Source organism: Hyperolius riggenbachi, chromosome 4 (assembly GCF_040937935.1).
Source record: "Hyperolius riggenbachi isolate aHypRig1 chromosome 4, aHypRig1.pri, whole genome shotgun sequence".
NCBI classification, from domain to species: domain Eukaryota; kingdom Metazoa; phylum Chordata; class Amphibia; order Anura; family Hyperoliidae; genus Hyperolius; species Hyperolius riggenbachi.
The window spans coordinates 69,681,368-69,706,682 of NC_090649.1; the positions used below are offsets into that span (position 1 = coordinate 69,681,368).

General features: G+C 44.9%; 1 protein-coding gene across 1 annotated transcript in view; it reads right to left on the minus strand.

The window, feature by feature from the left end:
* Positions 1-25,315, minus strand: part of LOC137504662 (adhesion G-protein coupled receptor F3-like) — a 130,332-nt gene that overhangs the window by 23,534 nt on the left and 81,483 nt on the right. Inside the window, exons 10-13 of the mRNA XM_068233247.1 lie at positions 24,543-24,764; positions 21,412-21,543; positions 18,548-18,747; positions 7,332-7,514 (exon numbers count right to left, since the gene is read on the minus strand). Coding sequence (XP_068089348.1) covers positions 7,332-7,514; positions 18,548-18,747; positions 21,412-21,543; positions 24,543-24,764 — 737 coding nt within the window. The remainder of the gene's footprint in view (positions 1-7,331; positions 7,515-18,547; positions 18,748-21,411; positions 21,544-24,542; positions 24,765-25,315) is intronic.

A 25,315-nucleotide genomic window follows, 5' to 3' on the forward strand; every position in this document is an offset into this window, starting at 1 on the left:
CCATTTGTAATTTTGCGCCAACTTTAGTGGTTAACAGCAAAGCCCCAATATATGTTATCGTCACCAAAATTGCTATGTATGTTAGGCCCGGTTCACATTAGCGTTCCCTGTCCGGATCCGCCTGATCGGATGCGGACCGTATACTGTACAAACGGAACGTACGTTCCGCATAGCAATGCAAAGGCTATGCGGACGTTCACACGTGTCCGTTCCGTATAGTACGGAGCCGGACCGGATCCGGACTCCGGACACTTTTCCAACATGCGCTATTTTTTGGTCCGGCTCATCCGGCCCACGCACCCGGACCGGAGCCTGACTGCACCATCCGGAAACAGAAAACCAATGGGAAACGGAAGCACAGAACACACTGGCTACAAACACCTGATGTTCTACCCCACTTCCTATGCATATTCTAGCAGCGACAGGGGCGGACTGACCATTAGGGCACTCGGGCACGGACTGAGGGCCCGTAGTCAGGGGGGCCCGCCACCCGCCAGAAAAGCCTGACCAGGAGGGGAGACAGCCAGTGAAGGAGGGCAATGGGCATAGCAGCGGAGAAGGGGGGAAGTTCCCCCCCCTTCTCTCACCTTGGGGCCCCCCTTCCTGGCTGTCCCCTCCGTAATCTGTAATGTGTCGGACAGCTGGAAGCGGCTGACAGCGGGCGGAGACGCTGTTCAGCCACCGGAGGCTGAACAGCGGTAAGTCTCCGCCTGCTGTCAGCCGCTTCCAGCTGTCCGACACATTACAGATTACGGAGGGGACAGCCAGGAAGGGGGGCCCCAAGGTGAGAGAAGGGGGGGGGGGGACTTCCCCCCTTCTCCGCTGCTATGCCCATCGCCCTGCTTCACTGGCTGTCTCCCCTCCTGGAGACACCTACAAGCCTGGCTGCTTATACTGGGGGCACTTATAGACCTAGCTACATATACTGAGGGCACCTATAGACCTGGCTATACTGGGGAGACCTATACACCTGGCTGCATATACTGGGGAGACCTATACACCTGGCTGCATATACTGGGGGCACTTATACACCTGACTACATATACTGGGGGCACTTATAGACCTAGCTACATATACTGGGGGCACCTATAAACCTGGCTATACTGGGGACACCTATACACCTGGCTGCATATACTGGGGAGACCTATACACCTGGCTACATATACTGGGGGCACTTACAGACCTGGCTATACTGGGGAGACCTATACACCTGGCTGCATATACTGGGGAGACCTATACACCTGGCTGCATATACTGGGGGCACTTACAGACCTGGCTATACTGGGGAGACCTATACACCTGGCTGCATATACTGGGGAGACCTATACACCTGGCTGCATATACTGAGGGCACTTATACACCTGACTACATATACTGGGGGCACTTATAGACCTAGCTACATATACTGGGGGCACCTATAAACCTGGCTATACTGGGGACACCTATACACCTGGCTGCATATACTGGGGAGACCTATACACCTGGCTATACTGGGGAGACCTATACATCTGACTGCATATACTGGGGGCACCTATACACCTGGCTGCATATACTGGGGGCACCTATACACCTGGCTGCATATACTGGGGGCACCTATAGACCTGGCTATACTGGGGACACCTATACACCTGGCTACATATACTGGGGACACCTAAAGACCTGGCTATCTATACAGGAGACACCTATAGACCTGGCTATCTTAACTGGGAACATCTATAGACCTGGCTATCTTAAATGGGGACATCTATAGACCTGGTTATCTATTCTGGGGACACCTGTAGATTAGGCTACTTATACTGGGGACACCTATAGACCTGGATACCTGCACTGGGAAAACCTATAGACCTGGATACTTCCACTGGGGATACCTTTTGACCTGGTTACCTATACTGGGGGCACCTATTTTGGCGGAACTGCTGCCAGATTAACTATTTTTGGGGAACTGCTGCTCTCAGATTAAGTGTATTTTGAGAAACAGCTGCCAGATTATGTGTATTTTTGGGGAACCGCTGCCAGATTGTGTATAATGGGGGAACTGCTGCTTCCAGATTCTGTGTATTTTGGGGGAACCACTGCTGCTACATGTATTTTGGGTGATCCGCTGCCAAATTATGTGTATTTGGGGGAACCGCTGCTGCCAGATAACGTCTATTTTGGGGGAACGACTGCCATATTATCTGTATTTTGGAGAAACCTCTGCCAAATTGCATGGATTTTTGGTGAAATGCTGTCATATTACATGTATTTTGGGGGGAAACACTATGGCAGAGTTCAGACTTCCCCGGCAGACCTTTTACACCACTGCTAAGGTCATGTATATTTTGCCCCACCCATGACCACGCCCACATTCTGTTGCGTGACCACACCCATTTTTTGGCGCAGGGATTTTTGTCACTGTACGATATCTCAATATAACATATTTACTGTTGTCAATAAATGATTATATCTTAGTCTGTAAAAATATAACGTGAAAGGTGGGAAACACTGGTATGGGGGCCCCATAATCTCCTATTGCCCGGGGGCCCCATGAGTTGTCAGTCCGCCCCTGAGCAGCGATTTTGGATGGGGACACATGGGCAAGCATTTTGGAGTGGAGCAGCAGTGACTTATCGTGCTGGAGCTGTTGGCAGTATGTCGGAGGTGGAGGTGAGGCCTATACAGCGGAGGACCTGATTCCACAGGTGCACCTTCTGCTGACCTCCCAGACCCCAAAATTTTTATTTATTTCTACTCTCTTTTGCCAAACTGATCCGGATCGCATCCTGATGTACACCTGATGCAACCTGACCGGATCGGATCCGGATCAGAACCGTACGGTTCTGATCCGGATCCAATCCGGATCCGGTCAGGTCATCCGGTCCGTTTGGCAGAGAAACACAAGGGTGAACAGGGTCTTAGGGGGAATTGTGGGAATAAGGTAAAAAAAAAAAAGGATTTTTCAAAAAGAGTGTGTAGTAAAATCGATTTTTATAAAATACAAAAGATATGTGATTTTTTAAACTCCGTTTAAAAAACATTTTTCCTTTGCATTTTTAAAATTGATTTATTTTCTCAAAAACTACAAGGTCTTTTTGATTTTTTTTCATCTTACTTGTTCCCACTATTCCTCTTAAAATAAGTTGCAATTTTGGCGACGATAGCATGCTTTGCTATTAAACGCTAAACCAGTCACGAAATAACAAAAAAAAATATGCAAAAATTTAAAATTATAATTCCTGATTACAGTTACAAAGAAAATTACAAATTCCCCAAAATTTAGCATTACGAGTTTGCATCGTAATTGTGATGCAAAATTACGATATTGTAAAATTTGCACTCATCACTATACAGTCACTCAGTTTGCCCTACTACATGGATTTGGTAAAAAAGTGCAATCAGGATTGTACCATTAGTGGGCTTCTTATGATAAACTGATGCATCAGATATTTTAATCTGTTTAACGAAACTACAAATTAGTTTTACAAAAATGTTATGCATGTTTAACCATTTCAGCCCGCGGGGATTTTTCACCTTATGCATCAGAGCAATTTTCACCTCCCATTCACTTGCTAATAACTTTATCACTACTTATCACAATTTATTGATCTATATCTTGTTTTTTCCACCGCTAATTAGGCTTTCTTCGGGTGGTACATTTTGCTAAGACTTATTTTTTTATAAATGCATTTTAACAGGATTAATGAGAAAAAAATGGAAAAAAAAATAATTATTTCTCAGTTTTCAGCCATTATAGCTTTAAAAGAATCCATTCTACCATAATTAAAACCTATGTATTTTATTTGCCCATTTGTCTCGGTTATTATACCATTTAAATTTTGTCCCTATCACAATGTATGGCGCCAATATTTTATTTGGAAATAAAGGTGCATTTTTTTCCGTTTTGCGTCCATCACTATTTACAAGCTTATAATTTAAAAAATGTTCGTAGTATACCCCCTTCAAATGCATATTAAAAAAGTTCAGACCCTTAGGTGTCTTTCTTTTTTTTTTTTTTTTTTAATTGCAATTTTTTTTTTCCATTAAAAATTTTATTTGGGTAATATTTTGGTGTGGGAAATAAACAGTTAATTTTGAATGTTGTTATATGTGTAAATCGTAATGTAAAAAATATGTAGATGTAGTTTTACTATTTGGCCACAAGACGGCCACTTTCAGTTTTTTTCCCCTCCTCGTGCTTCTCGCTAAGAGGAAGCACAAGGGGGATGCGGAAATTTTGATGCGCAGAAAGACTGAAGCCTCTTGTAAGAGCGCTTCGGTTTTACTGCGGGGACACGGATCGGTGATCGGGAACCATGTTACCGGGGGACACCACGGGGGCGCGCCCGCTATAGCGTGCGGGAGCGCACCGAAGCGCGGCACCGCAGCGAAGCAGCCGCCCAGACGCGAGCTTCAAGTCCGGGCGGCAGAAAAGGTTAAAGGACTCCTAAAGTGAGAGGAATATGGGGGCTGGTATATGTATTCCCTTTTAAGCAATACCACTTGCCTTGCTGTCCTGCTAATCCTCTGCCTCTAATACTGATAGACATAGACCACATGTGTCGAACTCCAGGCCTGGAGGGCCAGGTCCATGCCAGTGTTTAGGATGGACTGAGAAAGAGGAATGTGTTCTACCTGTTGGACCACACCTTTCCTGATTCAGACCCTTGAATTAATTCAAGCTGTCGTAGGACCGGTTTGACATACCTGCCATAGACCCTGAACAAGCATGCAGCAGATCAGGTGTTTCTGACATTATTGTCAGATCTGACAAGATTAGCTGCATGCTTGTTTCTGGTGCGATTCCGACACTACTGCAGCCGAATAGATCAGCAGGACAGCCAGGCAACTGGGATTGTTTAAAAGGAAATACATATTATAGCCTTTATTTACTTCTCTATTCAAGCTCCTTTTAATTTAAAGAGAGCCCGAGGTGAGCTCATGAAATAAAAAAAAAAAAAAAAAAATAGGCTACCTGATCTGGGGGCTGAGCGGATCAGGTAGCCTCCAAAACCGCCATTCCTGTGGGCCGCAATGACCCACTTTCATTTTCGTGACCTCTGGGTCACGACGCTGAAATAAGAGATTCATTCTCTCATTCATTGTGTACAGGGAGGTGGGGGCAGGGCCGATTTAAGGGGCCCCAGGGCAAACTTAATCTGTTGGGCCATCCTTCCCCCCCCCCCAGTTTCCTCCTGACCACTAATAATAATAATTTGCCTCACCAGCAATGCACTTTTATTTAGCTTTCCTGTATGACAAGAAGACACAGTCAGCCAGCACAAGGGGAAGAGGGAAACAAAGGTGAATGAGGGAGGGCTGCTGCACACCAAGAGGGCTTCTGAGCATTTTTCAAATCGACAGTGATTTGAAAAGCGTTTGGCTAATGTTAACCTATGACGGTGTTCTCACAGCAGGCAGCAGCATTGTGATTTTTTCAAAATTACAAACACAAAGCATATAGCATGTTTTTGAGCGATTCATTCAAAAATCGCTCTGAAAAAATAAAATCGCTTCACAAAATCGCACTCACAAATTTCTAGCTATTGCTATTGTGATTTTGGCATGCACTACACCAGAGAGAGAAGAAGGAGTGGAGAGAAATTGAGAATAGCCTGAGATGGAGCAGAGAGCTTATCTGTATTGCAGTCCCACATCACACAGAGGCTATTTGCCTGTAATTTGACTCCTGTGCCTGCCAGTCTCTCACCCAAGTCAGAAAGCAGCCCTCCTGGAGTCTAGGGACTGTCAAAAACTTTTCAACTTGTTTAACACCTTATCCACAAATGCAGTCATTATAACAATGGGGAGAGACCAGACAGATATTTTCCCACAGACCCTCCAGGCAAGCTCTGCATCATGCTGTGTATATTTACCAGCTTGCCTGCCCTGGAATTTCACTTTTATCTGCACTGGTACAGTAGGTATTCCAGAAATCGAGCTAGCCATTCACCTTTTCTTGCACACAGTCACAGCATGTCTATCCCTCAGCCCCCTCTCCCAGGAGATCAGGAGACATCTGCAGGCTGAAAGATAAGATGCAATGCACAGTGAGTTAAGGCCCATACACACGTCGGATTTGCGCGAACGACGGGTCGTTTGAACGTTCCGTCGTTCGCACGTTTCCGCATGAAATCCGGTGTGTGTACAGACTATCGTTCGGGAGATAAGACTGGTTACCAGCGATCCGCCCGGCGGATCGTTGGTAACCAGTCTTATCTCCCGAACGATAGTCTGTACACACGCCGGATTTCATGCGGAAACGTGCGAACGACGGAACGTTCAAACGACCCGTCGTTCGCGCAAATCCGACGTGTGTATGGGCCTTTAGACTCACCATGATGTGTCCTGTTCCTGGCTGCTTCCAGCCTTCTCAGCACACACAGACAGCATGTCTCCCTCCCTCAACCCCCCTTTCCCAGTGCAGTGAGTAACACAGACTCACTGAGATGTGTCCATGCTCTGGGCTGCTTCTGCTTCACAGTTAGCCCCCCTGCTTGTACACACAGACACTATCACTATACCTCACAGATCAGCAGCTGCTGAATGCCTGGGGGTGGGCAGCGGAACTTCCTGAAGTGTGCTGGTAGGCGGGGCAGCCTGCATACACTTGGCTTGAACTTTCAAGCCTCTTTAGTAAAAACAAATAAACAGCAGTGGGGAAAACAACTCTGTCAGCAGGGGGCCTTTGAAGTGGTGGGGGCCCTAGGGCAAATTCCTAGGCTGCCTGAATGGTAGCGCCGGCCTTGGGTGGGGGAGTGCACGGTGGCATGGATAGGGAGAGAGGGCTGCCCAATGGCAGCTCTGGAAACCCTGCAGAAACGCCCCTGGCGGGCAGTTTGAACAGGGAATCCCCCTTCCAAATATTTACCTCCGAGATAGCGACAAATATTGTTGCTAATCTCGTGGGGGCTACGCCGCGGCGGTGGGGAGGGGGGAAGGGGGCAGAGAGCAGGGCTGTAGAGTTGGTACAAAAGACTTCCAACTCCAACTCCTCCTCAGTTTATGAAACTGCCGACTCCAACTCCGACTCCAGGTACCCAAAATGCCTCTGTCTTCTCGACTCCGACTCTAGTCTAATACTTACCAGGGCTGTGAAATTTGTCCAAAAATCATCCGACTCCTTAGTTTATGAAATCACGACTCCGACTCCAAAATTGCTCCTACTCCGACTCCTCGACTCCAACTCCACAGCCCTGGGTGTGGGGATACAGAGGCACGTCATAAGGCAGAGAACATGCCACTGTGTTCCATCTGCCCACCCCCCACCCCCCCAAAAAACACCTCGGGTTCTCTTTAAAGTAATGCTCTGGGATTGGTTTGCACAGGAAGCTCTGATCTGTGGATACACTCACCGTCACAGTCACAGAGTCAAAGGCGCAGTTCTGCATGGCTGCTATATTGGCGAGGGATCCCAGTAAGGTCACTGCTGCTGTCACCTCCGCTGTTTGGTACAATAAAGCTCTGCTGTTGTTGAACACCTGTTGGATGATGTTTGGAACCACAACCTGAGCATTTCCCAGACCTTTTTCCAGCATCTGTAAAAACATTTTTTTAATGCGTTATTTAAATAGGAACTTTAGCGACGGAGAGGGGAAATACATAATTGCAAAGTGTAAAGTTAAAAAATATAAGAGAAATAAAGAAATGATTGATATATGCCATGTAATTTGTTCTTATAGTTTGATCTACAATCAGTCTGAATGTAATCATCTTTACTACTGGCAGACAAGAAAAAAAACAGCAACAGCAACTGCCATTATCTATAAACACGTCCCCTAACAATGCAATAGGCTAAAGGTTTTTTCTTTTTATAGATAAACATATGCACAGAGGGAAATACTGGTTGCTTGGCAACTTATTTCCCACAATGCAACTATGCTAACAGATAGGAAACTGTCAGGACCTAGGTCATGACATCACTGTGTGGGAGGGGTTTCACCACAATATCAGCCATACAGACCCCGCTGATAATCTATTTGAGAAAAGGTTAAGATTTCTCATGGGAAAAGGGGTATATAGTTATAATTCTCCTCCTCCTGCATGTGTAGTAAGCTGTACAATGCAGGAAGCATTGCAGCTCTGGAGGACTATCACCTGCACTAATCAGAAAGCTAACACACAGTACACTTGTCTGCCTGGAAGGCTGGACTGTGCATGTGGCTATCTCATCAGATCCAGCCAAGGTAACACACAGTGGCATAGCAATAGGGGGTGCAGAGGGTGCGACCACACCTGGCCCCCTGGACTAGAGGGGCCCAGTAGGTTCCCACCTTCACCCATCTTATTAGCTTTTCATTGGTGCTATGCTGAAAATGAACACCTCTATATGTGCGGGTCCAGTCAAAAATGGCGCGTATGAATAATGGCGCACGGTGATGCCGCTATTTTTTAGCTGCTTATGGTAATTTAACGTTTAGCTATAAAACTATATAACGGTAAATATCGTTTTGCTATATATTCTTCACTTTTCTAAGTGCTTTCTGCTATTTTCATTTGCCATTCTAAATCTTATTTGTAATGCCTGATGGAACATTCACTACCTTATACTTTTTTAAACATGTTATGTTATGTTATGTTTGTTAACTATTATGTATGCTATTTAATCATGTTACAGTGTTTGACTATACCTAAGAAAAATGTTAAATATTGTTTTTATTGAAATTAATAAATCTACCGATCTTTACTTAATGGTGTTCTGAAAGTTTATTTTTAACTGTACGTTACGTTATTTTAATGATGCCACCTCATATTGTTTCTCTCTATCTATCTATCTATCTATCTATCTATCTATCTATCTATCTATCTATCTATCTATCTATCTATCTATCTATCTATCTATCTATCTATCTATCTACACATATACACTAGCTGATGACCCAGCATTGCCCGGGTATGTATTTGGCTGTGTTGGCTCTGCCCACTTTCTCTAACCCTAACACATGGAAATGAAACAAATCAGATTGGCTGTTTGATCCTCCGCCCCTCTCCAGCATTTGAACCCCAGTCACCCAATGACCAACTGTAGCAGGTTTGAGGCATCTGCTATTAACAGTGTAAGAATCGCAGCAATTTAAATATTTCCCTTGAAAATCAACAGATGAATTTTGATTGGTTGTTGTAGGCTCCATCCATTTTCCTTATTATTAATTCCAGTCACCCAGTGGCCAACTGTGCAAAGTTTGATAACTCTGCCTTAAATAGTGTAAGAATGGCTGCAGTTTATATTTTCCCAGAAAAATGTTTTTGGCTCCGCCCACTTTTTTGTAATCTGGACACACAGTCACTCAATTACCAAGTTAGTGCGCTTTCAGGTTCCTGGCATCAAAAATGTGTGAATGGAAGCAGTTTATCCACCAAGGAAATCTGATTAGCTGTTTTTGACCAAGTGCGCCAAGTTTGAAAACCCTGCGATTAACAGTTTAAAGGGAAGGTTCAGGGAGGGAGGTAAAAAAAATAAAAATCAATATCCACTTACCTGGGGCTTCCTCGCGGCTGCGTGGGACGCAGAAGTGCCAGGCCTTGGAGCGCAGAAGAGCCCGACCTGGCAGCCGGCCTGGCCAGGTTGGGTCGGCCACCGGAGACCACCGGGAGCCTGCAGAGCAGCGGCGAGGGCACCTCCTGCCTGCCACGGGCTGGAGGAAGCCCCAGGTAAGTGGAAATTGATTTTTATTTTTTACCCACCCTCCCTGAACCTTCCCTTTAAGAATGGCTGCAGTTTACATTTTCCCATTTAAAATTAATGGCTGACATTTGATTGACTATTTTATGCTCCGCCCACTTTTCCTAGATTTGTAACCTCGGTCACCAAGTGACCAACTGTGCCAAGTGTGGGGACTCTGGCTTGATTACTGTGAGAATGGCAGCCTTTTACATTTTTTTCCATTGACATGAATGGGTGGAATCTGATTTGCTGTTTGTAGCTCCGCCCAGGTAAGCAGGGGGAGACGCAAGACCTCCAGAACATATCATCCCAGGTAGTAAGGGATCTGTATACCAAGTTTCATTCAAATCGGTCAAGGCGTTTGAGTGACCGTGGCACATACATACACACATACATTCGATTTTATATATATATATATATATATATATATATATATATATATATATATATATATATATATATAGTCCAGGGGGAGTCAGCAGCTAGCACTAGCCAGGTGGATGGGTGTGCACGCAATTGGGGCGGCCAAAACCCCAAGTACAACAAAACAAACGTGGAATTGCAGCACACAGCTCTTTTATTAGAGCAAAATTATATATCCAGCAAACAGTTTCGGTCGTCCCCGACCTTTGTCAATGCCAATGCACAAATGAATCACAAATCAATATATACCCGCCCAGACAGGAAGCAGGAAACAGCATCATGAGCACATGATCAATGTAAACAAAAGAGTATATAGGAAGTGTTTAAACAGCACACTTATCTCCCTCTATGATTGTCCATAGTCCATAAGCTTGTGTCTGTATTTCAACCAATCCGGTATATTAAGTAGCATTCTGTCAACCTGAAAGGAAAAATCACAAAAATAAATGTATATCAAAGTCTCTGTTCAATCCCTGTGGGTGTAAAGTACCCATTTTATGTATCCACATGACCTCTCTTCTTTTGAGGAGTAAAATCCTGTCGCCCCCACGTCTTGGCTTAGGTACATGGTCTATAACCATAAATTTCAAATCAATATCGCGATGGCCAACATCCCTGCAATGTCGTGGCACAGGTAGATCCGACGTCCCTCCCCTGACAGAGCTCCTATGTTGTGATATACGGTCACGTACTTTCTGTGTAGTTTCACCAATGTATCCAAGCCCGCAAGGGCAAGTTAACAAATAGATCACATAGGTGCTCTGGCAGGTGAGGAAATGCCGGATCTGAAAACCATCACCAAAAGTGGTGCCCTTGTTCATGTGAATGCACTCACTGCAAGAGAGACATGGGTATGAGCCCAAACGTTTAGAACCAAGGAAGGTGGTGGTCTGTCTAGGCGTAGGTGGGCAATCAGCCCGTACCAGTCTGCTGCCCAGTGTTTCATTGCGTCTATATGCTGCAATCGGCGGTTGGCGAAACTCCGGAATCTCCGGATAGGCATCGCCAAGTATGTGCCAATGTTTTCTAAGGCAGGACATAATCTTATTAGAAAAACCATGGTACTGGCAAACAAACGGTAGGCGATTAGTGCCTGAATCAGGTCTTACCTGCACATTCATATCATCAGTAGAGAGTATCCCTCTCAATTCAGTTTGGACCAAGTCATCCGGGTATCCCCGCTCTGAGAGCTTATCGACCATCTGCTGCCTTCTCAACTCCACAGAATCGTGGTCCGTAACAATGCGTTCAACACGGAGTAATTGACTCCTAGTGATTGAGCGGAAGACAGCAGGTGGATAAAAAACTCCCAAAGAGGAGCAATTGGTTGCGATCCGTAGGTTTCCGATAGAAATCAGAGACCAAGGCCCCATTCTGATATTTAATCAAAGTATCAAGAAAGCTTAATTCAACCCGATCATGTGTGATCTCAAACTTTATGTTGGGATGGCAAGAGTTTAATTGTTCGTGGAAGTCAAGTAGGGGTTCAATGGGGCCCCTCCAGACGGCGAAGACGTCGTCAATGAAGCGCCACCACACACCACAGTGTGTGGCGAACGCCTCATTGTTATAGACGAACGATTTCTCAAAGTGGTGCATGAACGCTCCCGCAAAAGAAGGGGCCACATTGGACCCCATCGCCGTTCCACGTTGTTGGAGATAATACTTCTCCTTAAAAAGAAAATAGTTGTTACCCAACACAAAGTGAAACAATGTCTCGAAAAAACGAATCTGTGCCTCAGTGTACTCACCGGAATCTTTGATTAAATCAATGGATGCCCTGATCCCCTCATCCTGGGGTATGGAAGTATATAAGGACGCTACGTCCCACGTGACCAACCACATATCATCAGAAGGAGTAAACCTAAGCCCAGACAGTTTAGATAGAAAATCTCCCGTGTCACGAATATAAGAAGGTATATTCTTAATCAAGGGTGACAACACCTTGTCCAATAGTGTGGCACAGGGGGTAAACACCGAGCCTATGCCCGCCACTATTGGACGACCAGGTGGTCTAGTAAGATGTTTATGAACCTTTGGCAAGGTATATAGTACCGGTGTAACAGGATGTGAGACAAAAAGAAAATCACTAAGATCCCGAGCAATAACCTGTTCATAAACTGCTTTATCTAGAATGGATCGTAAGGCAGTTTTAAGCTGTGGGGCGGGGTCACCTGGTAACATTTTATAGACTTTGTCATCGGATAACTGTTTCATTATCTCATTAACGTAATCACTATCATCCATAATCGACATTGCAGGGATGTTGGCCATCGCGATATTGATTTGAAATTTATGGTTATAGACCATGTACCTAAGCCAAGACGTGGGGGCGACAGGATTTTACTCCTCAAAAGAAGAGAGGTCATGTGGATACATAAAATAGGTACTTTACACCCACAGGGATTGAACAGAGACTTTGATATACATTTATTTTTGTGATTTTTCCTTTCAGGTTGACAGAATGCTACTTAATATACCGGATTGGTTGAAATACAGACACAAGCTTATGGACTATGGACAATCATAGAGGGAGATAAGTGTGCTGTTTAAACACTTCCTATATACTCTTTTGTTTACATTGATCATGTGCTCATGATGCTGTTTCCTGCTTCCTGTCTGGGCGGGTATATATTGATTTGTGATTCATTTGTGCATTGGCATTGACAAAGGTCGGGGACGACCGAAACTGTTTGCTGGATATATAATTTTGCTCTAATAAAAGAGCTGTGTGCTGCAATTCCACGTTTGTTTTGTTTTATATATATATATATATATATATAGTTACTTTTCTAATAAAATCAAATAAAAATGATACTTTTTTCTTAATTATGATTTTAATTATTATTTATATGCCGCTTAACAATCACGGTGTATCCATTAAGATTTATTGTTAATTAAAATTTACAGCACTTTGTACCTCTATACAGGGCTGCTCAAATCCGGAACCAGGAGACATCCGGTTAGTTGCTATCCGGATATCACCCAGTTACCTGTGCGGGGTGGGCGGGGAGGTCAATCTTACCTGTCTGACGTCTTCTTTGGTCCATCCCTCAGCGCCTCCCACGATGCAGTCCAAGCGGCGGTCACGTGATTACAAACACTTCCTCCTTCCAGGTTGAAGGAGGAAGTGTTTGTAATCACGTGACGCGCGTGGAGCGCATCATGGGAGGCGCCGAGGGATGGACGAAGAAGACGTCAGACAGGTAAGATTGACCCCCCCCCGCCTACCCCACACAGGTTTACTGGGCGATATCCGGATAGCAACTGTATGGGTATCTCCCGGTTCCAGATTTGAGCAGCCCTACCTGTATAGCAATGATAACTACCGATATGCCACATAACAGTCACAGTGTATTAAGTTTTAAGGACTTCACCTCCAAGGGTTTTTAAAAATTATGAAGCTGTATTTCATTTTTCTATGGGAAGGTGTATAATAGGGTATTTGGATGTGGTTTTACTTTTTGGCCAGAAGATGGAGATACAGAGTTAGTGTGTTTTAAAAATAGAAGACAGAACCAAGTGTTTACACATGTTTATATTTGTTATATACAGGGATGTAGATACTGGTGCTGGAGGAGGTGAAGTGTATAGAGTTTACAGCGCTGTGTGTTAGCTAGGGATAATTAACGTTAAGGAACCCTATACCCTCTGTGCCATTATTTTACTTTTCAATTAGTTTTTTTCTGTGCGCCATAATTAAACATTGATAACTTTAAATAACGTTAAGGCTATGTTTTCTATGCGGCGCCATTTTTAACCACTTAAGCCCAACTGGACGAGATTTCTCGTCCAGTTGGGCTGCGCGCACTCCCGCGGGTCGCGCGCGCTCCCGCGGGCCCCCCCGTGCGTGCCCCCGCTGCTGCCCGTTAGCCCACCGATCAGTGAAAGGGATTATAAATCCCTTTCGCTGATCGGACCCCCCCGGAGAAAAGCCGACAGCGTCTCTTCAGACGCTGCGGCTTTTCTGAGCTCTGGGCTCCTTTCTTCTGCCTGGGAGCGAGATCGATCGCTCCCAGGACTTTTTGATTCTGGCCATCTTGTGGCCAAATAGCAAATTGCACCTAAAAAGAAAAAAAATTACAAATAAACATATAAATATATTAAAAAAAACCCTGTTTACCTCCCACACCAAAAAATACCCACATACAAGTTTACATAAAAAAAAAAAAAAATTACAATAATAAAATAAAAAAAAAAAACATAAATAGTTACCTAAGGGTCTGAACTTTTTAAATATTCATGTCAAAGGAGTATATCAATATGATTTAATAAATTATGGGCTTCTAAACAGTGATGGACGCAAAACGGAAAAAATGCACCTTTATTTCCAAATAAAATATTGTCGCCATACATTGTGATAGGGACATAATTTTAACGGTGAAATACCCGGGGCATATGGGCAAATACAATACGTGAGTTTTAATTTTGGAGGCATGTATTATTTTAAAACTATAATTGCTGAAAACTGAGAAATAATGAATTTTTTCCATTTTTTTCTTATTCTTCCTGTTAAAATGCATTTACAGTAAAGTGGCTCTTAGCAAAATATACCACCCACAGAAAGCCTAATTGGTGGCGAAAAAAACAAGATATAGATCAATTCATTGTGATGAGTAGTGATAAAGTTATTGGCAAATGAATGGGGGGTGAAAGTTGCTCGGATGTAAAAAAATTTCAACCCTTCGGGCTTAAGTGGTTGGTGCTGTGTGCCATTTTTCTCTGACCCCATATGTGCATTGCATAGTGGTAATCCTTAAACTGCTTCCTTACTATAAATACAATTCTCTGACACTGAAGTAGACCTTGGGGTACCATATCAATAGCTTGCACAAGCTCTGTAGTTACGCCACTGGCACTGGTAACCTTTTCTGAGATTATGTATGAAAAAACCCTTGGGAGGTATAAATCTAAAAGTTTGATGCTGTGATTGATTGGCATACATACAAAAAAGGAGCATGGAAATTTGGGCGCCCAGTGAAATATCAGTATTTAATATCTATCTATCTATCTATCTATCTATCTATCTATCTATCTATCTATCTATCTATCTATCTATCTATCTATCTATATACACACACACACACACGTATACAGTGGTGTGAAAAACTATTTGCCCCCTTCCTGATTTCTTATTCTTTTGCATGTTTGTCACACTTAATTGTTTCTGCTCATCAAAAACTGTTAACTATTAGTCAAAGATAACATAATTGAACACAAAATACAGTTTTAAATGATGGTTTTTATTATTGAGTGAGAAATAAAGCTCAAAACCTACATGGCCCTGTGTGAAAAAGAAATTGCCCCCTGAACCTAATAACTGGTTGGGCCACCCTTAGCAGCAATAACTGCAATCAAGCGTTTGCGATAACTTGCAACGAGTCTTTTACAGCGCTCTGGAGGAATTTTGGCCCACTCATCTTTGCAGAATTGTTGTAATTCAGCTTTATTTGAGGGTTTTCTAGCATGAATCGCCTTTTTAAGGTCATGCCACAACATCTCAATAAGATTCAGGTCAGGACTTTGACTAGGCCACTCCAAAGTCTTCATTTTGTTTTTCTTCAGCCATGCAGAGGTGGATTTGCTGGTGTGTTTTGGGTCATTGTCCTGCTGCAGCACCCAAGATCGCTTCAGCTTGAGTTGATGAACAGATGGCCGGATATTCTCCTTCAGGATTTTTTGGTAGATAGTAGAATTCATGGTTCCATCTATCACAGCAAGCCTTTCAGGTCCTGAAGCAGCAAAACAACCCCAGACCATCACACTACCACCGCCATATTTTACTGTTGGTATGATGTTCTTTTGCTGAAATGCTGTGTTACTTCTACACCAGATGTAAAGGGACACGCACCTTCCAAAAAGTTCAACTTTTGTCTCGTCGGTCCACAAGGTATTTTCCCAAAAGTCTTGGCAATCATTAAGATGTTTATTTAGCAAAATTGAGACGAGCCTTAATGTTCTTTTTGCTTAAAAGTGGTTTGCGCCTTGGATATCTGCCATGCAGGCCATTTTTGCCCAGTCTCTCTCTTATGGTGGAGTCGTGAACACTGACCTTAATTGAGGCAAGTGAGGCCTGCAGTTCTTTAGATGTTGTCCTGGGGTCTTTTGTGGCCTCTCGGATGAGTTTTCTCTGCGCTCTTGGGGTAATTTTGGTCGGCCGGCCACTCCTGGGAAGGTTCATCACTGTTCCATGTTTTTCCATTTGTGGATAATGGCTCTCACTGTGGTTCGCTGGAGTCCCAAAGCTTTAGAAATAGCTTTATAACCTTCACCAGACTGATAGATCTCAATTACAGTACTTTTGTTCTCATTTGTTCCTGAATTTCTTTGGATCTTGGCATGATGTCTAGCTTTTGAGGTGCTTTTGGTCTACTTCTCTGTGCCAGCTCCTATTTAAGTGATTTCTTGATTGAAACAGGTGTGGCAGTAATCGGGCCTGGGGGTGACTACAGAAATTGAACTCAGGTGTGATAAACCACAGTTAAGTTATTTTTTAACAAGGGGGGCAATCACTTTTTCACATAGGGCCATGTAAGTTTTGATTTTTTTTCTCACTAAATAATAAAAACCATCATTTAAAACTGCATTTTGTGTTCAATTATGTTATCTTTGACTAATAGTTAACGGTTTTTGATGAGCAAAAACATTTAAGTGTGACAAACATGCAAAAGAATAAGAAATCAGGAAGGGGGCAAATAGTTTTTCACACCACTGTATATATTTCCCAGACCTTGTGTATTAAAAGTGAATTGTGTTTACCCACGTTGTAATTGTAAAATATCGGTATTAAATACGGATATTTTACTATGGCTAAAACTAAGCCTACTCTTACAAAGAGCTCTCCTCACCGACGCCTAACCCTAAACTCCCCCGCCCCAACAACCTTCCTACCTGATGCCTAAACCTAACCCCCCCCCCCCCCCCCGCACAAACTTCCTATTTGAAGCCTAAACCCCAAGCACAATCTTCCTGAGGCCTGACCCTAACCCCCACACAAACTTTCTACCTGACGCCTAACCCCCCCTGCACAAACTTCCTACCTGATGCCTAACCCTACCCCTCCTCGCACAAACTTCCTGCCTGACGCCTAACCCTACCCCCCCCCCAAAAAAAAACTTCCTACCTGAAGCCTAACCCTAACTCCCCCAGCACAAACTTCCCACATGAAGCCTAGCCCCCCCATACAAAATTCCTACCTGACGCCTAACCCTACCGCCAGCACAAACTTCCTACCTGAAGCCTAACTCCAATCCCTCCCCCCGCACAAACTTCCTACCTGAAGCCTAACCCCAATTCCTCCCCCCGCACAAACCTCCTACCTGATGCCTAACCCTACCCCCCGCACAAACTTCCTACCCGATGCCTAGACCTACCCCCCACACAAACTTCCTACCCGATGCCTAACCCTAACCCCCCCCCCCCCAAGCACAAACTTCCTACCCGATGCCTAACCCTAACCCCCCCCCCCCAAGCACAAACTTCCTACCCGATGCCTAACCCTAACCCTCCCCAAGCACACACTTCCTACCTGACGCCTAACCCTACCCCCCCCCCCACAAAAAAAACTTCCTACCTGAAGACAAGACAAGACAAGACAAATAACATTTATATTGCGCTTTTCTCCTTGCGGACTCAAAGCGCCAGAGCAGAGCAGCAGCCACTAGGGCGCGCTCTATTGGCAGTAGCAGTGTAAGGGAGACTTGCCAAAGGTCTCTTACTGAATTAGTGCTGGCTTACTGAACCGGCAGAGCCGAGATTCGAACCCAGGTCTCCTGTGTCAGAGGCAGAGCCCTTAACCATTACACCATCAGCCAACTGAAGCCTAACCCTAACTCCCCCAGCACAAACTTACCACATGAAGCCTAGCCCCCCCATACAAACTTCCTACCTGACGTCTAACGCTACCGCCCGCACAAACTTCCTACCTGAAGCCTAACCCCAATTCCTCCCCCCGCACAAACTTCCTACCTGAAGCCTAACCCCAATCCCTCCCCCCGCACAAACTTCCTACCTGAAGCCTAACCCCAATCCCTCCCCCCGCACAAACTTCCTACCTGATGCCTAACCCCTACCCTCTGCACAAACTTCCTACCCGATGCCTAACCCTACCCCCCGCACAAACTTCCTACCCGATGCATAACCCTAACCCCCCCCAAGCACAAGCTTCCTACCCGATGCCTAACCCTAACCCCCCCCCCCCAGCACACACTTCCTACCTGATGCCTAACCCTAACCCCCCCAGCACAAACTTCTTACCCAACACCTAACCCTACCCCCCTCAGCACAAACTTCCTACCTGATGCCTAACCCTAAACCCCACTATTTCTTGAGTGCCATTGGCCCCAAATTACCCCTCAATGCCGTGATTTCAATAGGCGCTTATGGCAATGCCCAAACTTCCGGTTCTACGAGGCGCCCAAATTGCCTGCTTCGGACTGATTAGTGTATTGTACACAGAGTTGTAACCCAGTGACTAGTTCATACCTGTACACTGCTAAGTGCAGTCTGTAACAGCAGGCTTATGCAGTTATCCTGAACACTCAGCCACACTCCATCTGCTGAGCAGTCTCGCATTATGTAGCCTGACTGCCCGGAAGGGCAGATCGTGGAGGCCGACACTCCTGCTTTCGTGATGTTCCAGGTGACACTGCTGCTCACATTAGCAGTGCAGTACTTGTCTGCCGCTAGGGGAAGAACAAACAAACAAAATACATAACTGTATAACTGTCACTCATCAGTAACACTGTACACATTAACACTTTGTTTTTAAATTGCAGCCGGAAAGACATTTAGGGCTTGATTCACAAAGCAGTGCTAACCTACTTAGCACGTCTAAAGTCTTTAGACGTGCTAACCAGGGTGCTAAGTAGGTTAGCACCGTATTTCTCAACCAGAAGTTTTGCGTGCAAAGTCCTATGCCCGCTCTAAGTCCCATAGTTTTGCGCGCGAAAAGCTCGTTTAGACGTGCTAAGGGGGTTTTCACAGGCGTACTAACACTTAGCACCACTTTGTGAATCAAGCCCATAGTGGCTTGCAGATGAAAGACTGAACTGCCCGACAAGTGAGCAGTCCAGCTTCCCGTGTAAAAGGCATGACCACAATGTACATTTCTTCTACATTGTGATCATGCTGTCATCAAGTAATTTCTGCAGATTTGTCGGGTGCATATCGTACCACATCCAAACCAGGTCTGCTGACATAAGCTAGGTTGTGTCCATGGGTCCAGCTTTGCCCCTCAGCAAAAAAGTGAGATTCACCAGATGCTTCAGCTGTCCAGTTTTAATGAACCAGTGACCACTGCAGCCTCAGATAATGGCTCCTGGCTGACGTCTAACATGTTGTACATTTTAAAGAATATCTGAGGTGGGGAGTTAGATTTACTTTCCTGGGGCTTCTTCCAGCCCCTAGCACCCCATCAGGTCCCTCGTTGTAGTTCCAAAGAACGTCCGAATTATCCCTGACTACAGCTGTGATTGACGTTATTTTGCATACATGTCCATGTGCCCCTATCGATCGCGCTCCCTTAAGGTAGCCATACACTGCTCGATTTGCCATCAGATTCGACCAACAGATAGATCGAATCTGATCAGAGAGGGATCGTATGGCTGCCTTTACTGCAAACAGATTGTGAATCGATTTCAGCATGAAACCGATCACAATCTGAGAAGCTGCCGCCGCTGCCGCCCGCCTACCCGCCAGCTATACATCACCCGATCTGGCCGGCGCGACTACCCCGGTCTCCGCTGTCTTCTTCTCCGCGCTGGTCTCCGGTCCGGCTGGCTTGCTTCACTGAACTTCCTGTCCAGGGGAAGTTTAAACAGTAGAGGGCGCTCTACTGTTTAAACTTCCTTTCAGGACAGGAAGTTCAAGGAGGCTGCAGCCCTGGAGCCCGGAGCGGAGAAAAAGACAGCGGAGACCGGGGAAGTCGCGCCGGCCGGAACAGGTAAGGTATCTCTGCTATATTGCGTCGGTCGTTTGAACGCCGCTATCAACGCACTCCCAACCCGCCAGCAATCGAGAAAAATCTTCCGCACGGACGGATCGACGGGAATGATCGATTTCAGACGGAAAACTGATCGTTCTGTCAGTGTTTGCGCGATGATTTCACAGCAGATTCGATCACAGTGATCGAATCTGCTGTATATCGGCGGGAAAATTGTTCGGTGTATGGGCCCCTTTAGTCAGGAACATTCTGCACTTGCGCGGTTCACAAAGACTTAAACTACGTAAGCACTAAACACCCCCAGCAATGGAAGTAGGACTGAGAGAGGCCACGCATGCGCAGAATCCATGACCACAGGTGTGGTCGGGGACCTTTTGGAGGGACAGCAGCACCCTGGAGGGCTTCTGAACTACAGTAAGAAACCTGGTCTTGAAGAAGCCCCAAGTAAGTCAACCTAATCTACCCCCATCTCAGATATCCAGTTTTCTGCACACAATGGTTGTAAAATATGATTATCTGATTATCGTAGCCAGTGGCGTAGCTAAGGAGCTGTGGGCCCCGATGCAGGTTCTACAATGCCCCCCCCCCCCCCCAAGCACTCTATACATAACAATTGATACGGCGCACCAAAACCTGCCAATGGCAAATACGGTGTCAGAGGTGCATGAAGAAGGGGATGGGGAACAGTTTGTTAATACTAAATAATAATAATAATAATAATAATAATAATAATGATTACCACTATTCAAAGTATCTAGAAGTGATTATTATGAGTACAGGATCAATAGAGAGCTAATACTGTAGTTGAGAGAGGGCCCTACGGGGCCTCTCTAGCCCAAGGGCCCCAATGCGGTCGCAACCTCTGCAACCCCTATTGCTACACCCCTGATCGTAGCCATTCTATATTAGCTAGAACCAGTCTGGTACCATCTACTGAAGTCTGAAGGCACTCTGTAGTAAGAAGCATACCTCCCACCTTTTTTGAGATCAAAAAGAGGGACACTTAAACCACACCCCTGCCACACATTTAACCATGCCCCCCGACACACCTATACTACACACATGCTATAAACATTTTATAAGAAAAATATGTTTTTTTTATAATCCAAACCACACTGGTCTTTTCTCTCCTGGTTCATTTTCCTTCATATTAACATTTGATTATATATATATATATATATATATATATATATATATATATATATATATATATAAAGATTTTGTAGATCAGTCCTGAAAGAGGGACAAAGAGGAAGAAAGAGGGACAGAGGGACTGGGTTCCCAAAGAGGGACTGTCCCTTCAGAAGAGGGACAGTTGGGAGCTATGGTAAGAAGCCACAAACAATTGGATACGATATTTCACTCAATGCTTTAGCCTTGACCTATCTAAACTCGGTGTACATACCTTGTATCACATACACAGGAATATAATTGGATTTCGTCTGGCCAGCTTTGTTGGTAAATGTGCAGGTGTAATTGGTGTCATTAGCTGGATGGGGAGGAGCCAACGTGTAACATTCCAAACCCGGGCTAGTAACTACAAGGAGAAACACCAATAACTACACAGATCAGGAAGTAGGTATCATCTATAACTTGGATTTAATTTTAAACCATCTGAAAGTAAATGCAAATTTTCATCAAAAAGATTCACAAACCAGCACGCCACAGGCGGCTGAGAAGGTAAAGCTGATAGCCAAGTTAAACAGGAGAAGGAGTTTTGAACCTCTATTATACAACTCCAAACTGTGCTTTAGTGTTGAAGATTGCCAACAACACTTCACATCCAGGCCACCGCTTCAGACGGCAAACATCTGGACATAGGTTTTGAGCCATCTCCATCAGGACCACTAGACATAGGAACTCTTTCTTCCCCTCTGCTGTCAACCTCTTGAACTCTTTCTATACCATTAGAGAGACTCTGTAACGAAAAAAGTTCCCCTGGGGAGTACTCACCTCGGTAGGGGGAAGCCTCTGGATCCTATCGAGGCTTCCCCTGTTCTCCTGTGTCCCATGGCGGTCTCGCTGCAGCCCACTTGTCAGGCTGTGCAATATTTACCTTTCACAGTACCAGTCTGGGGCGCTGTTGCAGCTCTCCGCTTGGAAATAGGCGGAAATAACCAATCTCAGTCGGGTCCGCTCTGCTGCACAGGCGCAGGAGACTTGCGCCAGCGCAGCAGAGCGGACCCGACTGGGATCGGCTATTTCCGTCTATTTCCTAGCGGAGAGCCGCTGCTGCGCCTGCTCTGGAGACGGTAAGGTAAATATTTACATGCCCGCTGTTCAGTGGGCTGCTGCGAGACTGCCTAGGGAGACAGGACAGCAGGGGAAGCCTCGATAGGATCAAGGGGCTTCCCCCTAGTGAGGTGAGTACCCCCCAGGGGAGTTTTTTTTATGTTACAATTCCTCTTTAAGGTCTGCTCCCAATTGACTGACTATTGAAACACTGCTTGGTGAATAAATCTGATTCTGATGTATGCTTGCTCTAAATGTGACTCCAATGAGATCAGCATCACAGCAGACAACCGGCATTTATCCATGCGCCCTCCTAGGCCGTTCCCTCCTCCCCTTCCCCCAAAAGCACTAGGTAGCTCATTTAAATATGTTGCAGAATAGCAGCAAAAGAGTGTGATGCTTAAAGTGGATCCGAGGTGAACATTTACATTTCATAATTGTGTTCCTTTCCTATTGTTTAGGGCTCTTTCACATCAGGGCAGATTTTCTGCGTTTCAACGCATCGGGTAAAGTTTGCGTTACCCAAGGTGAAATAAAAGTCCATAGACTTTCATTCTAGCTTTCACATATAACGCAGCCTTTTTGTGCGTTGCGTTACACTGCACCCAAGCGCAGTTTTTCGGCCAACGCTAGCTTTATGCGTTACAATATTAGTCAATGTAAAACGCACACTATGTGCGTTTTTAATCCGTTAACGCAGGCAATCAGTCCCAGAATGCAACAGAGGAACAATGTAGAAAGTTGAAAACTAAAAGAAAAAAAAATTACCTGCGCTTTCCTATGTGCTGTAACGCATTGAAAACGGATTAAAAACGCACACTCACTGCAGTGCAACGCATATCAAAACGCATTAAAACGCATACAACAAAACGTATGCTTTGAGCGTTCTCCAACGCAAGCTCTGATGTGAAAGAGCATAGGGCATTCCTCAAGCCAAATACTTTTTTGTTTTTGTTTTAATACTCTAATTTCCTATAAACTAAAAAAGCCACGCCCACAGGTTTTCAGAGAGCCTTGGCAGTAGCAAGGGCTCATGGGAGCTCAGTCTGGGCAGGAGGAGGGGGAGGTATTACTAGCCATTGATTTCAGAGGCAGAGGGAGGAGGGAGGAGGAGGGGGATTAGGTTTTTTTGCTCAAGATACAGATAAGCCTGCTTCTGTGTAATGTTTACAAACAACATGTTTGCAGCTAGATTTGCTGTGTAAACCATCTAAACTTTACATAAGATATATAGACAAGTTACTTGTTATAGTTACTTTTTCATCTTGGATCTGCTTTAACCTTCTGCAGTAGGACATGGCCTTCTCACTCCTCTCATTGGTGCAGCTCCACACCGTGCAGCCTATCACCTTGCAGCTCCCGTCTCTGCAGGTCATGTGACAGGCATTGGGAGCCGAAAGGTGATAGGCTTCATGGTGCGCTGCTACACTGAAGAGAAGGTAGATGCCTGGCTATGACTAAAACGTATTAGAGGCAGAGGATATGCACTACAGCCAGGCAATTTGCATAGTTTAACCTGTTGGCCACTGCTCCATGCCGATTGACATGAGCAGCGTGGCAGCCTCAGGACCACTCCACGCCGATTGGTGTGAATGGCTTTCAATGGGGTTTGCAGGAGAATGAGCATGCTGTTGCGCGCGCATCTCCGTATGAATGATGGAGCTCCGCCTTCAGTCTCCCAGCGGCGATTGCCGCTCGGAGACTGTTAGACGGCAAATTCGCCGTCTATTATCATTGTACAGCGCTGCGATCTAAAGCAGCGCTGTACTGGGGACAGCCGATCACGCTAATTGGCTGGCGGGGGGATTTAAAAAATAAATAAAAAATATTTGAATTTATAAAAAAAAATAAAGTACAAATTTTTATAAAAAAAAAATATCTGGGGAGCGATCAGATCCCACCAACAGAGAGCTCTGTTGGTGGGGAGTAAAAGGGGGAGGGAATCACTTGTGTGCTGAGTTGTGCGACCCTGCTGCGACGCCTTAAACCTGCAGTAGTCTATTTTAGTAAAAAAGGCCTGGTCACTAGGGGGGTTTAACACCGCGGTCCTTAAGTAAAATGAAAATAAATGTTGGCCTCCAAATTCCTTACACTTCATGTGTGCTTTAAGGCTATTACAAATGTTCTATTTTGATTTGCAGCCAGCTGTGGAATCCTAAATATGACTGAAGTCAGTGTGCTATGTATGCAGTGTGTTTATGATGTCACCATGATTTGTCCATGATGCATTCACTGGTTATAGACAAGGTGGAACCTCCACTGATGTCCTCCATGGAAGGGACTTTGAATATAAATCTTACTAACCAGTCTGTGCGGGGAAGGTCATGTTGTTATAGGTCCAGGTGACCACATAGGCCTCTCCATCATAGGATACACAGCACTGTAAGAGTAGCTTGGAGGTGTCCTGAACAAGCAGGCTTTTCTGTGGAGGGTTGATCGTGATATCAGACGGCAGGAGGGTGACGTTGACTTGTGCACTTGCCACGTGGACCAGGGTATCATTGAAAAACTGGCAGACATACGTTCCTGGAGAGAGAAAAAATCAAACCATTAACTTATGATAATACCTGAAACTTTTGAAAACGGGCCTGCTAATAAAATAGAAAAAAGTAAATAACTATTCCAGTAAATGCTTTATATTTTGGGTTTGTTGTGTACACAACTTCAATATGTGTCACCTGTAAGGATCAAACTCAATCCTTAGAGTGACAGGGCAGGTAGTGATGAGTACGAATTTTGTGTTATTGTATTTTTGTATCGTAATTCGCAATTACGATGCAAAATTCTAAGGTTAATTTTGGGAAAAATCGTAATTAATTTCGTATGTAAACATAATCAGCAATCGTAATTGTGTATTTTAACTTAATTTTTGCGTAATTTTGTGCTAACTTTAGGGGTTAGTAGCAAAGCACCCCATACATGCTATTGTCACCAAAACTAATATGTACTGTATGTTAACCTCCTTAGCGGTAACCCCGTGCTGGACACGGGGTAAGCCGCCGGAGGGTGCCGTTCAGGCCCTGCTGGGCCGATTTGCATCATTTTTTTTTTCAAACACGCAGCCAGCACTTTGCTAG